Source organism: Hipposideros armiger, unplaced genomic scaffold, assembly GCF_001890085.2.
Source record: "Hipposideros armiger isolate ML-2016 unplaced genomic scaffold, ASM189008v1 scaffold_149, whole genome shotgun sequence".
Lineage (NCBI taxonomy): Eukaryota > Metazoa > Chordata > Mammalia > Chiroptera > Hipposideridae > Hipposideros > Hipposideros armiger.
This window is the reverse complement of record NW_017731499.1, coordinates 3738917-3754277: the sequence shown is the minus strand read 5'-3', so window position 1 is coordinate 3754277 and position 15361 is coordinate 3738917. Positions and strand designations below refer to the sequence as shown.

Sequence of the window (15361 nt, the reverse complement as noted above, 5' to 3'; positions counted from 1 at the left end):
TATGTGTTATTGTTTCACAGTAAAATGACTTTTTAGAAGAATCAGAAAACTGAGAAGTTAAATTGTTCCATTTTTATAATCACTCTGCATTATTTCCGGTGACAAAGAGACTGATTTACAGTTTTGAAGACAGTTTTGGTATATATCTACCAAAATATATTTTTAAAAAGCTTCTGGAAACTCTTAAAAAGTCAGCCTTTTCTGGATCTACAATTCAATCTCAGACATTTATGTATCTGTATTAATATTAATCTATGATGAAAAAAATTAGAAAAGTTCCTTGAATTAGAGTCTTACCATTTTCTCAATTCAGAATGTAATTTTAAGACAGAACAAGTTTCACAATCCTCAGTAATGAAAACTCATCCATATTATTTTTATTCCAAACAAGAGATCATAAATTCTGAAGCATTCTTATGTAAAACTCTTCTACCTGTAGATATCCAAATGTTGTCATTTCAGAGCAAAAAGGTTATTTATCCTCCTCTTAATTATACTTAAAATAAGAGACAATCGCTGCAAAAATCAGAGTTGTGCTTACATGCCAACCCACGTATTTTACTACAAATTATTACTTTCCAGTAAACCAAAGGAGCTATACTTTAAATCACCTCCAATTTTATTACAAATAACAGCAAATTCCTCTTAAGAACACTGTAAATATTAAAATAGCCTGCATTCTTTAAAGTAATAACATAACAGACTATGCTTAAAAAGGAAAATAGAGTACCTTGTCAAAGGGTTTTCCAATGGCATTTTCTAAAGATAAATCTTCTACTTCGAGCGATGGGTTATGGCATTTCAATTCCTTTAAACACGCATTTAAAATGTCCAGTATAGCAGTCTGTATGGCGAGCATGGTAGGTGTCATAGAAACATGAATTTCTACAACTTCAGGTTTGTGCTGTTCTAAAAACGAGTTTACTGCTACATGGAACCTAAAGAGACAAATATTTTTCAAATGTTTTTTCTAGAGTTTCAACAGCTATGTATTTCTGGTCTTGGTTTAATGTTTGAATAGTTTTTTTGTAAATGCAATGAAGAAACAAACAAAATGGAAAGCAACACAAAGTTTTCAGGAATACTTTTTAACCTCAATGAATGGAAATTATTCAAATAAGCACAAGTCAATAAGCGATGGTCTGGGCCAAACCTAAGGCCTGCTTTTATAGTCTCACTGGAACATAGGTACACCCATTGTTCACGTGCTGCCGACAGCTGCTTTCATGCTAGGACAGCAGAGCTGAGTAGCTGTGACGGACCACGTGGCCTGCAAAGCCTAAATCTTTACAATCTGGCCCTTTCCCAGAAAAGTTGATCCCTGAAATAAGGTATCATCAAGAAATGAGAAAGACCCCAACAACTACTCTTAAACACCACACAGTATAACCACAATACCTATTAACATAGGTGGCAAATGTTTGAAGATGGAAACCCGCTTTTCCTGGAAATATACAGAAATTCTTCAAAATCTTCATGGTTGGGCCAGCCGAGTGGCACGTTGGTTAAGAACTGGCTTGGGACGCCAGAGGGCCCTGGTTCGGATCCCACATATGAGGGTCAGTGACACTGCCCTCTGCAGCTAAGATGGTGAGCAGCAGCTCTATCTGGAGCTGGGCTGCCATGAGTCGCCGGCGATGGCGTAGGCTGCAGTCCCCTGCTGCAGTGGGTTGCCATGGGCTACCGTGTGTAGCTGGCAACCAGCATGAGTGGCCAGCAGCTGCTGTGAGCGGCCGTCCAGAGGCCGGCGACTGATCTGCCTCACCCGGGAAGAGCGCAATGATGGTGCCAACTTGGGCCAGTGAAGCAACGTGTCCTCCACAACTAGACTGAAGAACAAAAGGACAACAACTTGTCTGTTCCCCTTCCCCCAATTCCCCAGCGCTGTTCCCTTCCCCCAATTCCCCAATAAAATCTTAAAAAAAAAAAAAATCTTCATGGTTTATTTCCCTGATGGGTAATTTTTCAAAGTGGAAGTGGGCGTCTTAGCCAATAAATCTGTAGTTCACCTACAGCTGTTGTGTATGTGAATCTCTAGATAGTTCCCTGGAGGTTTCACTAAGTGAACAGGAAAGGATAAAATGGCAGCATTTGGATGGATATAATGGGCTACTAGAAAAATTACTATTGAATCTCCCCTTTTAAATGAATCACAAATGTGGTGACCATACAGTATGTACATGCGGATGCACCTGTCACGAACCTGACTGGCATGTATCAAGTCCAACAACAGTAAATTTTTACATTATGTTAAAGTGCAGAATTATATTACAGCAGGTCCTGTCTCAGAAATTCATCAACATGAGGCTATTTACCTTGGCCACAGGTAGAGCTTCCTCACGAAAAGATTTCTCATCACTCTTTCCACATGACAAAAACCAGTATCAAAGGCAACAGCGTTGTCTGTGAAGGCTTTAATAAAACCACGTTTGTTTTTCTGGCGAAAGAGGCGCAAGATGAATGCTTCTTGACAAGACTCGATTATTCTGTGAGCTCTATACACCAAGATGCCTACAGGGGGACATTAGAATTTCAATTGCAGAACAGACATGCAGTTTGCAGGCTTACTTTCATTCACTGAATCATCATACGTTTCCTGAGTGCCTCCTGAGGATGGGCAAGCACTGTTGTGGACGGGGGCTACACTCTTAAAGAAAACACCCAAGTTCCTATCTGCAGGGCACTTCCAATAAACAATATAAATAGGGAAACTAGTTAGTAGGTTATACGGTGATAAGTGCTAAGGAGAAAAAATGAATCAGAGAAAGATAGGGAGTATGTGTGAGGGGAGGTGGTTTGCAATTTTAGATAGGATGGCCTCACGGAGGTCATGTGAGTCAGGCTGGATGGAGGTGAGTAGATGAGCCTTGTGACCATGTGGGCTAAGAGTTCAAGGCAGAGGGAATGATGGGAGCAAAGGCCCTGGGGTGGGGCGTGTCTGGTACAGTGAGGAAGAATTTCTGAAAGCTAGGTGGGTCACTAATTCTCCTGTTATATGTGAATCAGAGGTGGACTACACAAAATTGCCGCATTTTAGAAGTTTGGGCAAAATCTGCCATCACTTATTCAATTTTTAGAATCAGAGTATATTTAATTGGGAGGTAAGTTAGTCCACTGAAAATAAAAACCTTTAATGAACGTGTTTAATATGTATATTTTTTGGTGTGGGTGTGATAAGGACACCTCTGAATCACAAAAGCAAGGACAATTATATATGTTTCCTTATTTATAAAATGAATACTGGACCAAATGATCTTTTGTATATATGCTGTTTTTATTCAGTGTGATTAGTGATAAATTAGGGCGAGACATGAGATGACATAAGAGTGCACAGACGTCATTTCTGGATTAAAAACTCAATTATTCTATGATACCTTATGTATTGGGTTGTTGGAAAAGTCATGATGCATTTTTGCAATGAAAACCATAGAAAAAATACATCATGTCTTTTCTGAAAGCCCAATATATTTGTTATAAATGAACTTGCATGTCTTTGCTCCAGTTCTCATTGCTCCTGGGGGCCAGAAAATGACACTGATAGTAATTTATGACCTCTTCTAGTAGTTCAATAAACTCAATTCAGATTCTACTATTTTGGTGTTTACATTGGGGATCATGGTAGATGGAGCTAACATTTACTCTAACTAAGCAAACTGTTTTCCAGACACAGTAAAAAGTAACAGTGTGATTTAGGAATTTGTGGACAAAGGATTTTCAATCACCCCAATACATGTACATAACTAATTTACTACTCAGAAAAGATTCTGTACCCACTATAGGCAGGCTTTTCCCAGTACTCTACTGGGCCACGCTTGCTGGTCTGCATTGAAATATTACGTAAAATTACAAATAATAAAAATGAACTTCCAAAAAAAAATGGTGAACCTCAATTTAAGAAAATGCTGTGCTCCAAAAGTTATCATTCTTTTGGAACCCAGGAGGAGGAAGGAGAAGAGAACTAATGTTATATCCCAGGGCCTGGGGTTAGGTAGTTTTAAAGATTTTTATTTCATTTAATCCTCACAAGAATTCAGTGGGGCAGGTATTATTATGAGACCAGGAAAGAGAATGACTTGATCAAGGTCATCCAACAAGTAACGGGAGACCAAAGGCTCCAAATCAAGTGTGTGTGAGAACAAAGCCTGTTTTTTCCTACTAAGTGACATCATCTGAGGCCCTCCCCTCCTTTTTTTAAAAATTAAAAACAGAAGCAGGCCATATTTCTGGGGGCAAATCTAGTCCTACAAAAGCCTACTTCAATTTTGATGCTCCCATAACAACTCGTATCTCAAACTGTACTGTGATTACTTCTGTACATTTGTCTTCTTCACTAAAGAATTGCTCGAAGACAGGATCATCACAAATAGTAACCACAAAAGGCTTACTACGTGCCATGCACGATGCTAAGAATTTTACATACCTTTATCTCATTTCACTCCCAATAATCCTAGGAGGAAGGTACTATTAATGTCTTCAATTTACAGATGAGAAAACTGACTCATTCAGAAAGTAACTTTTAATTAGGAACTACCTATAAGCTCTGGTTTGGACATTTCTTTGATACAGATTGCTTGCTCTCTGCCTACTTAGGTTGAGCTGTTACAGAAAAAGCAATGCTGACATCTAGTGGTAGCTTCAATACATATTTTTTCCCCATTTCATCAACTTAAAAAATAAAGAAAAATAAAATTAAATGTATAAGAAAGTAGCAAACAGTAAAACACTTTATGATGTATCAAGATTTCTGGTTATAAAAAACCAATACTTTTTTTGCTATTATTTATGAAGTGTTTACTATGTACCAGGTACTATGCTAAGCAAATTATTTTATCTCCCTTAATCCTTACAATAACTCAAGGAGGCATTATTTCCTCAGTTTCAGAAATGAGAGAACTGGGGTTCATGAAAAAAAATCATGAAAAGAATTTAGTAACTTGCTTGTAAGCAGTGGCATTATCATTCAAAGTCTGGTGATTGTCACTGCATGGTCTGTGCCACTGCTTTTAACAACTGTAAATGTTACAAAAGTATAACAAAGTATTTCCTCAACCAGCTCACCATGCACCATATAAGGCACTCATTCATATGTTCATTCATTAAATATGTCTTGAGGGTCTCTCAGACTCAGGATACTATAATAGACACAGTGGAAAGACAATCATAAATTTCCTCTCTCTCTCCCTCCAGAAGTTGGCCACAGATCACATATACTGATGTATCATTCATTCATCCAACAAATCCCAGCTACTTAACTTGGGATGAACAGTTGTTCCTTGTGCTTACAAGATTGTTATTTTATGAGTGAGACAGACAAATAGACAAATATAACATGGTGACCTGAGCGCTATGAGAAGCACAGGGTAACCTGAGGGCATAGAGGTATGGCTCCTTAATTAGTTTTGGGGAAATCAGAAAAGGTTTCCAAAAGGACAAATAATAATAATAATAAATAATTATTTTTTTCCTATTAATTTCTAGCTAACATTAAACGATTCTTCTCCAAATAATTAAGCAACTACCTGGTTTAAGTTCACATTATGGAGATTAAAATGTTCTCTGAAGAGGAAACCCAAATCGTTTAGGAAATAAACAGTATTTATAAACATTGCAAGCCTGATTAGGTCCTAAAAGCAAACGCCACCCAATTACCACGTATTTACTGAATATGAGCTTAGAAAACCAGGAAAAGTCAATCTTACAGTTATTTACTTATTCAGGCCACAAATATTTATTGAGTATCTAAAACAGGTCACATACTGTACTAATGGCTGGAAGCTCCGTTTTGAGCAAAAACATCCAGTGCCACCCACAAGAAGGTTCTAGTTTAGAGTTTAGCAAAAGGGGCAAAATTATATCCATAAGGTTTCAAATTCTTACCAGTAATTAAATCTGAAGGTATTCGGTCAGTCAAGAAATCAACCACAAGTATCCGACTTGTTGCAAATATCACACCTCCTTGTGTGTAAACCTCGTAGCGACTGTTGCTTGGGATTTCATTTGTTACGCGGCGAGGGAGGTGCTCGACACCTTCCAGCTTCAGCTGGTTGATAAAATACTCCTAAATCAAACCAAACTTGATTAGCAGGCGGTTGAATACAAGGCGGTTTTTAGTAGGTTGCAGGTATGTGTATTTACAATGACGGGCTGCCTTTCTCTGAGATAATGAGCTTCATAATGAAGATGTTGATGAATATCTTCATCAATTAATGAAAACTACAAAATAAGTGTACTACTTTATGTTGATCGACCAGCCAGTCTACATTTAACTAAGGTTTTCTTCTTTTTGTTTTGGGGTTTACACGAAAGAATCCTTGCACTTGAGGCGTCATAGCATTTTAACAACAAAAAACGTTTTTTAAACCCTGGGTGAAGACTTCTGCCACCTAGACAAATGCTTCCCGCCAAAGCCAGGTTTGTAGTGTGTGACAAGACACCGAGGGGATCCTTTTCCCAGGCATTGTTTGGACTATTAGTTCCCTGTCTGCGTGCAGCTGAGAGGGGATTTCATGACGTCAGTGGGGCCTCGGCCCTCTACACCGTCAGTTCCATGCTACCTTCTCCCGGGGCCCAGGTTGTGCTAAGCCCCACCTCAAGCCCTGGAGATACCGAGACCAAGCGGACAGGGTGTCCGCCCTCAAGGAGTTTGTGGTGACTCTTCTCAGCTGCCATGTTCCTCCTGCTCTATCTATCTAGGGGCTCATCAAACTGGTCAGACCGGGCTGTGTTACCTGTCAACACCCCCAGCGCAGGTGCAATCCCCCTTGTGTCCTCCATCCTCCGTAAGCGCAGGTAACCTTCCCCAGTATCCTCAGCTTCCCTTTTGAGTCTGCGCCCCTCCTCCCACAGCCTCGCTGAACCCCTCGGCCTCTCCTCTTCCCTGCACGGTCCTTCCCAACCTCGGCATCTCCTTTTGCGTCTCCCCATTACTCTCAGGGACTCCTCCATCCTCAACCGCTTCGGGGAAGCCCACTCCTTTGGCCCCAGCAAGCCCTTTAAATAGCCAATCTTTGGGACTCCCTCATTACTCCTATCCTCCCCCAGACACCCCTATCTCCTTCAGGGACCGCCACTCCTCCTCTCCGCCCCCATCCTCAAGTGACTCCCCCACCGCTCTCAGAGCCCTGCCATCGCTCTCCCTGTCCTTGCACTCGTGCCAGACACCTGCATCTGCCCAGGGACCCGCCTTCAGTGGCCTCCCACCCGCGTCAGGGACCCACATTGCCCTCAGAGGCCTCGCATCCGCGCCGGGGCCTGCATCCGCTCAGGAGGCCCCGGCGCTCGCGGGGTCCCCTCAGCCCCGCGCGGGCGGCCGCACCTCCTCGGCCGGCTGCGTGTTGAGCACCAGCACCAGGCATGCCGGGTGGCAATGCAGCCGGAGGAAGTGGTACAGGAGCCTGTCCGCGCCGAGCCCGCGGGCGCACACGACCAGCCCGTCCGTGTCGAGTAGTTCCAGCACCAGCTGCCGCTCATACTCCAGCAGCGGCGCCATAGCAGTCAGTCGAGTCGACAGTCCCGACTCCATGGGCGCCCTTCCGGGGCCGGGGCCGAACGCAGCCGAACAGAGCCGAGGCCGAGACGAGCGTAGGCCGAACGTAGCCGAAGAGAGCCGAGCCCGAAAGGACGAGAGTCGGCCGAGCTCAGCCGAAGAGGAGCCAATGCCGAGACGAGCGTCGCCCGAAGGAAGCCGAAGAGAGCCGAGCCCGAGATGGCGATCGCTGGCCGAACTTATAGCCGAAAGGAGCCGAGTGGAGCCGAAGATTCGTAGAGTCCCCGAAAAGGTGCGAGTGCTCTCGACAGGTGTCCCCTCCACGTCACAGGCTCCAGCCCTGAGCCTTCAGTTTTCCCACCTTTTCTGGTACTTTCGATTTGAGAGTCAGGCGGCCTAGACCTACACCTAGAACACAAGGTACCAAAAAGCAGGAGACGGGAATTAAACCCAAGGAGTTTAGTTCCCCGACCTTGACAATTTAAAGAGTTTTGTCAATCTTCCAAGTGCTCCCAGAATTAAAATGTTTTGAATAAGCAGAAGAGTTTACGGGACACCTTGGATAGGTAGTGTTTGTTTTATACCTAGAAACGGTAGCTATTTTATTTCACTTGTACTTAGGAGAAAAGGAGACTTAGTGAGGTCAAATATGACGGAAGGGAAAGATGATGTGCTTTGGACTCTAGATACAGTTGAGTTTGAAGTCTAGCTTTGATAATATAGAACAGCGTGAAGTGTGAAATTGTACCTCATTTCTTAATCAAATGGGATTAAAAATATTTTAGACTGTTTATAAATTTGAGCCCAGCTAGCCACCTACTAAGCTATCTTCTTTCTCAGGGAGAACAGTGTCCACACTCCCCAGTTTATAGATAACAGTTCACTGAACATCTTTGTACATAAATTCAACTACGCCCCTAAGACACTTTTTAGAAATGGATAATTACTGGGATAAGGAGAACAAACATTTTTAAGTCTTTTCATTATATTTATAGAGCCACACGGCCCTCTAGAAAGCCTGTACCAATTGACATCCACACCGGCAGTTTACAAGAGCACCTGTTTCTCTACCTTGTTACTATTCAGCCCAGCATTTCACTTACATTTTGTCAAGATTAAAACAGCATGTAATCATTCCTGAATGCTGGCCAATGGAAACGGATGTCTGCAGACATTCTACACGCAGCATTTTGTATGAGACAGGTTTAATCTCTCCAGTTCTGCAAGTGAGACAATGGAGTCTCAAGGAGGTTATGTAACTGGAGCTAGACCCCAGAGGTAGGTAGTGTACTTCCTAGGTTTAGCCACGGACGTGGTAAGTAGGGACTCAACACATATTTACGGTACGCATGTTGAGGTGACAACACTGAAATGCAGACCTAATTCCCAAGCTATGGTATGCAGAATCATGGCTCCCCAAAAAAGTCGTATCTGAATCCTTGGAACCTGTGAATATGTCTTATATGTGGCAAATGGGACTTTGCAGGAGTGACTGAAAGATTTCAAGATGGGGAGTTATCTTGGATGATCAAGATGGTCCCAATGTAATCATAAGGGAAGGAGGGAGACAGGAGGGTCAGAGTAAAGAAGGGGGTATGAGGAGGGAGGCAGAGGATGGAGTGGTAAGGAAGGGGCCGCGAGCCCAGGAATGCAGCCCATAGAAGCTGGAAAACGCAAGGAAATGAATTCTCCCCTAGAACCTCCAGAAGAAACACAGCCCTGCTGACCCTTTTTGGACTTCTGACCTCCAGAACTAAAAGATAATAAACCTATGTTGTTTTAAGCCACTGAAATTTGTGGTAACTTGTTATAGTAGCAACAGGAAACTAATACACAAGTATTCACTATCTCTACTACACTGAGCTCTACAAATGAAGTCCCTAGCTGATCAAAACAAAACAAAGAAGGAAACATAGGTGGCACTATCTGTGAGTAGTGAAGCAATAATTTTGGAAGGTGTGTCTGTATAGATACATATACACTTGAAGATACATTCATCCAACCAATGTGCATCGGGCATCCACTATGAGTCAGGCACTGTACTAGTGCTTGGGGTTCATCAGAAAACAAAGCAGGCAAAATCTTTGCCACCAGAGGACTTACATGCTAGTGGGGAGCTTGTATAAAGATGTGTAATTACCATAACATTTTGCGGATGATCATTATTTCTCAGGCATTTCTACTAAATGTTAATTACTAGGCGACTCGTCAAAACTTCTTCATGCATCCCAAATAAATGGGATGTCATAAAATTTTTAAAAGCTGTATATGGCAAGACACCCAAGACATGGTATAATGTACTGAAGAAAGCAGTTGCAAAACAATAATGTATAATGTCATCCCATTTGTCTTAAAAACATCAGCAAGCAATACTTTCTTGTGACTGCACAGAAAAGCTCTTAACAGAAGCAATTGTTTCTGGGGAGTTGAAATGAATGGTTGGCATCAGGGTAAGACCTTTACAAATCAGTTTAGTCCCTTCTGTTTCACTTTCTTACCATAAACTCATATCACTTTTGTAATCAAAAGAAAAAACTTCCCAGGTCCTATATAAATACTTCATCATCACTAAAACTATTACCTTGTAAATTCTAGATTTAACATGTGTGTGTTGGGTGACAATGTCAAAAGTTAGTATCTGGGAAAGCAGACTTTTGTAGATTCTAACAGATTCTGTCTAAATATTTTAGTTTTGTCCTTGGGAAAACATTTTCAACATAAAGTGATTTTTTTTCCCTATGTCACTGTCACAATAATTCTCCAAACCTTTCTTTAGCTTTTCAATATTCTGATCACCCGAGCCACCTCCTCTCCAGGTCGCTTTGCAAGTTTCAGTTTTGCCCATGAGGACACAGGGCAGGCTGTCATCCTTTGGCCTTTGGTGTTGGGCTTGGGGCAAAATGAAGCATCATTTTCCTCCTGAGCCAAAGTAGACCCCACCACACCTCAGTTATCCTTCGCTTGACTGCCTGCCATAGGTAAGCCACTGCAATTTCTCTCAGCAACCTCTGTCTTTCACATATATATGTGGAATGCCTATTAAATCCAGAAGCCAGAGAAAGAGTAAAGAGCAAATGCTTCCTGGACTTAACTCCTTTCCTGAGGCCAGAGCATCACTGAGCCTCTTAGAGTTTGCTTGTGTTTTAAGGGGTCAGGCTCTAAGTCAGAAAGACCTGGGCTTGAAACCCAGCTTGGCTGCCTACTAGCTGTGTGACCTTATGCAAGTTACCTAACCTCTCTGTGCCCGAGTTGCCTCATCTTTAAAATGGGGCTGATAATAGGACTGACCTCATGGGGTTGAGATGAAGAATACAACAGGATACAGTCAACCAATTTTAATTCAGAAGCTTCATGACAAGTGCTTTAACATGATCTAACCCATTCTAGGACATGAGGCACATGTACCTCTAAGGATGGAATCCAAACATCCCCCCAGACTTCTGAGAAACATTTGTTTGATGCCTGGCTCCTCCCTGTACTCAAGGGAAAAGTAGACTGTGGTTTTGAATCAATCGAGCTCTGGTTTTAAAATGTCTTCAAGATGATTGTAAGAAGAAAGGAGGAAACCAGAGATTTTCTTTTTATGTGGAGGAATAAAAAAGAGTTTGGGTTAAGAGCTTGAAGGAAGGCTGGGATTATGGGGAACAAGGAACAGGCAAGAAGGTTTCTAGGTGGGCCTGAAAGTCCTAGGACCAGCTCTCAGGGGAGATGTCCAGCCCTGCCTTGAAGGGCAGGACTCAGAGAAGAGGCCCCAAGAGGCTGTGTCACAGTCTCACTTACCCAAAAACCTTCCACCCAGAGCCTGTAACTCCTTCACTCCCCCAGTTTGTATGTCACAGGTGGGGTTTGCAACTCCAGCACCCCATGGCCCAGCCAAGTCTACACATAAAATTAATCATCACAGATAGAATTGCAACCTATCTTTGGTATTAACATTTCATGGGGAAAGCAATTAGGAGAAATAATGTCTTAAAAGATAATGAATAAAAAGATGGAGAAACACTGGGCTAGAGTGTGCTTTTAAATGATCACACAGGTTAGGACAGCTAGCCAGCTAGAGACAGGTGGGCAAGTGACCTACCCCTTGTAACAATAACTAAGAAATACTTATTGCAGGCTTGCAATGTGCAGACATTTTGGTTAGACTTTTACGCGCATGTGCAGGGCATGTCGCTGACCACTGCCCCGGCTCCAGCTGGCTCTGTCTAGCTCCGTCCTCCCTCATCACCAGGGTCCCCCTCCTCAGGGATCAAGGTGTCCCAGGGCATTATGGGGTGGTGTCCACTGGGATAATAAGGTAGGTACTGTTATTGTCCTTATTTTACAAGCAAGGCGATTAAGGCTTAGAGAAGTGAAGCAGCTTGTCCAAGGCCAACCAGCTAAGTGTGGAGCATAGAGCACAGCCCATCTGACTTCTAAACCTGTCTCTTTCATTCCTGCCTCTACTGCCCTCTGAGTTGCCTGAAGCTGGAAGGCCTTGAATGCCATCCTGAGTCAGTTAGTCTTGAACATGTGGCTCCCGAGGTCCCCACCCATCTATAAATATAGACTCAGAATACACTTGGATCAATCCCTCATGGTGGCAGTTGGAGTTTTGTGTCTGCTGATTCCAACAATACTTATCAAAGGCTACTAGGAATTCAGCAACACTTTCCTATGGATTTGTGACTTCTTAATCCCAAGAGCACGGACAAACATTTGAAACGCCTTCGTATAGGGCTTGGAGAGGTCTCCGACTGATTCCTCTGCAAGCAGTGGTTAGCACGCACAGGACCTGTGATACCTGCAGAGTTCCGCCTGGGACCTGAGGTCTGTGGCAGATGCACTGGTGTGTATCACTTATATGACTTCTCTGGAAGTGAAGTCACTTATGTTCAAAAGCTGTATCATAAGTCCACCGAGAGAAGACTTAATATTTGGTTAACTAATTATTACTCGTGGTGGCAGAGGGAATTTAATTATTAAACTAATCTTTTTTTTTGGAAATAGGATTTTTGGTGGCTGTAATTAAAATAAAAATACTTTTACAGTTTGACAAGCCATTCATCATTAACGGACAAGGAAAAAAAAAAGTAAGAATACAGCTGAACACAAAAACCAATTACCTACCCCTCTGCAATGACGAGGAAGCTTTTCTGAAAATGATAGTGGTTCTCATGGATTAGGCAATTAACCTTTTGTAGGGATTTATGAGAAGCCCAGGGAGGCTCCCCCATGGGGAAAATAATACTTAAGCCAGCCAAGCTTTGTGAAGCATGTTTTTCCTTATTTTTGGAGACATTCCTTTCCCCTTACGGCATCTTCTCTCTTAGAATGTCTTCTGAGAAGGGGCCGAGGACAGGCCTAGCTACATAATTTGTGGGGCCCAGTGTAAAATGAAAATATAGGGCATCTTTTTAAAAAAAAAACTATGAAGAATTTCAAGATGGCAACCGCAGAGGCGTCAACCAAGCCTGGGGCCCTTCTGAGCATGAGGCCCTGTGTGACAGCACATGCCTGGAAGCTGGTCTTACTTAGCCAAGAGCTTTGACCTTGCCAATGACAATGTTCTAAGAGTTGTCTGTGTTTGTCAGTAGGCACTGATGGCACTATTGTTATAAACATTTGTCTGATTTGGAGTTAGAGGCTCTTGTTGGGGAGGGGAAAGTTGGGGTGGTGATGGGGGGCCATTTCCCTGGGCATCTTCTTCACAAGGGGACTTAAATGTAGACATTTGATGTTTTCACCAAATTTGGTTCAACCTACAGTCTTGTAGCAGCACAGATGGAAGAAGACATTAAATTTGGGTCTAGATATTGGACCACATTGCTTGTAGTGACCTGTGACTTAATATTGAAAGGAAACAGTCATGTAATTTTAATTGTAGGACCTTGTCATTGGGGTGGAATATGTATTAAAGCTATAAATTACAAGTAATAGATAGTTATGATCCCAAGCATACATGCAATAATACTATGATTATAAAAAAAAATCCTATGTAATAATATTTTGCTATAATCCCAGCCCCAAACCCTATGGTTTCTCATTAATCAGAAACAGTTGGTTTTGTTAGTGAAAAAAGCAAAGTACAGAATGATGTGTAAAATACTGTTTGTGAATATAGATTTATGCTTGAATATCCATAAAGAAAATCTGGCTAAGAAGCTAAGGTGGTTGGTTTTCTATTAGAGGAAATTGAACTGATGGGAATAAAAATGAGAGGGAGTTTTTTTTCATTGTTTATCTTTTAATTATTTTTTTAATCCTCTAGTTAAAAATATTCAAAATTAAATAAAAATGAACATAAATAAAAATTGAATTCAATAAAAAAATTATTATGGGGGCACCCAGTTAGCTCAGTTGGTTAGAGGGCAGTGCTCACAACACCAAGGTTGCCAGTTCGATCTCCACATGGGCCACTGAGCTGCGCCCTCCGCAACTAGATTGAAACAACTACTTGATTTGGAGCTGATGGGTCCTGGAAAAACATACCGTTTCTCAATTAAAAAAAAAAAGTAAAAAAAAATAAAAAAGAAATTATTATGTATTGCACTATTTTTTTCATTCAAAATATTAGTTAATAAGTGAATCTAAATTATAGCCTATTTGAAAAAAATCCTGTCATATCATTTTTTTCATGGCCTGGTCCTTTCTTGACCTCTTAGATGCTTGGTTTAGAGTTTGCTACTTCTATTTTTCTAAGAAATGCCTTGGGGTGAATGCTTTCTCAATAAAAAATAGGTTTAGAAAATTCAAGGTTGTCTCATTTCAAACGTGGAATGCATTATTATTTAACGTAGATCTAATCATTGTCCAGGTTTCCCTTCACAGGGAGATAAGAGGTATAACACTGACATTTAGAGCAGGAATTATGGTTAGAAGTCAAAGCAAGTGTTTGGAAAGAGAGAAAGGAGGAAGCAGTATGCTAGTTTGCATATCATTTCTGGGGGGGCGGGGGGCAAGGTTGTGGAATAGCTTACCCATGGCAGCTACTCTCTAAGGTAAATGAATCAAAGGGCTGTCTCTTTATCCAATCTGGAAAAAAGGAAAGTGAACAGCATCATTTCTCTTTTCCTCGCCTATCCCACTTCCACAAAAATCCTTGATTTTCTTAACCATGAATTTTATCAAAGAACATGGGGTTCAGTCAGTGTAGTGGATGCTGTGGCGAGCCCACACAGATCCCCTGTCCCCACATTCCATTCAAAAGAGAAACATTCGCTCCCCAACTGCTGGAAATGCTGAAAGCCAAGAGTTCTTGTCTGAGTCTCTCTCTAAGACTGGCTCTCAGCGGAAGAGAGCTGCCTTACCCAAGGTCACTTCTTCTACCTGGGTTTAGCTGGGCAGAAGTGGAATGGACATATGTGGTGGTTGGGGGTACCCTACATTTGTTCCTTGGCCTGTGGAGTAAAAACTATCATAGTAGGAGCAGGTCAACAGCAAGTGTCTGAAACTGTCCCCGCCCCCGACTCCAGTCATTTAGCACATAAAAACCAGTATTACAGGGACAGCCACCCCATCATATCCTTGCTGAATTCGCTGGTCAGTCCCCTACAGAGTCAGATGAATCCTGGTGGGTGAGAGTGAATACTGCAAACTCAACAAAGCAGTAGCCCCAGTTGCAGTGTGTGGCCCTTTTGAAACCTACCTGCTAAATCTTTGACACTCTTCCATCAAGGGGTGTTGTCCAGGTCCCCCGTCCTTGAATCTGGATAGAACTTTGTAACGACCTGGATGAATAAAATGTGGCAGAAGTGATGATGATGCTTGGCTTCCCAGGTTTAGTAAAGGCCCTGTTGGCACGTCGCGAGACACTCACTTCAGCAGCCTTAGGTTGCCATGTCATAAGTCTGGTTTCACTGAGGTCAACACTTGGAGAAATGAGAGAGGGAGAGG

The 15361-nt window shown here is 42.1% G+C and overlaps 1 protein-coding gene and 1 pseudogene across 3 annotated transcripts in view; one reads left to right on the top strand and one right to left on the bottom strand.

The window, feature by feature from the left end:
* Positions 1-7537, bottom strand: part of ERCC4 (ERCC excision repair 4, endonuclease catalytic subunit) — a 34387-nt gene extending 26850 nt beyond the window's left edge. For all 3 annotated transcript variants that reach the window (XR_002124928.1, XR_002124929.1, XM_019650927.1), the window contains exons 1-4: positions 7316-7537; positions 5878-6058; positions 2316-2511; positions 731-938 (exon numbers count right to left, since the gene is read on the bottom strand). Coding sequence is in view for 1 of the 3 variants with exons in the window: in XM_019650927.1 (XP_019506472.1) it covers positions 731-938; positions 2316-2511; positions 5878-6058; positions 7316-7522 (792 nt within the window). In the remaining 2 variants the exon portion in view is untranslated. The remainder of the gene's footprint in view (positions 1-730; positions 939-2315; positions 2512-5877; positions 6059-7315) is intronic.
* LOC109387162 (dnaJ homolog subfamily C member 21-like) overlaps positions 7521-15361 on the top strand; it is a 101803-nt pseudogene continuing 93962 nt past the window's right edge.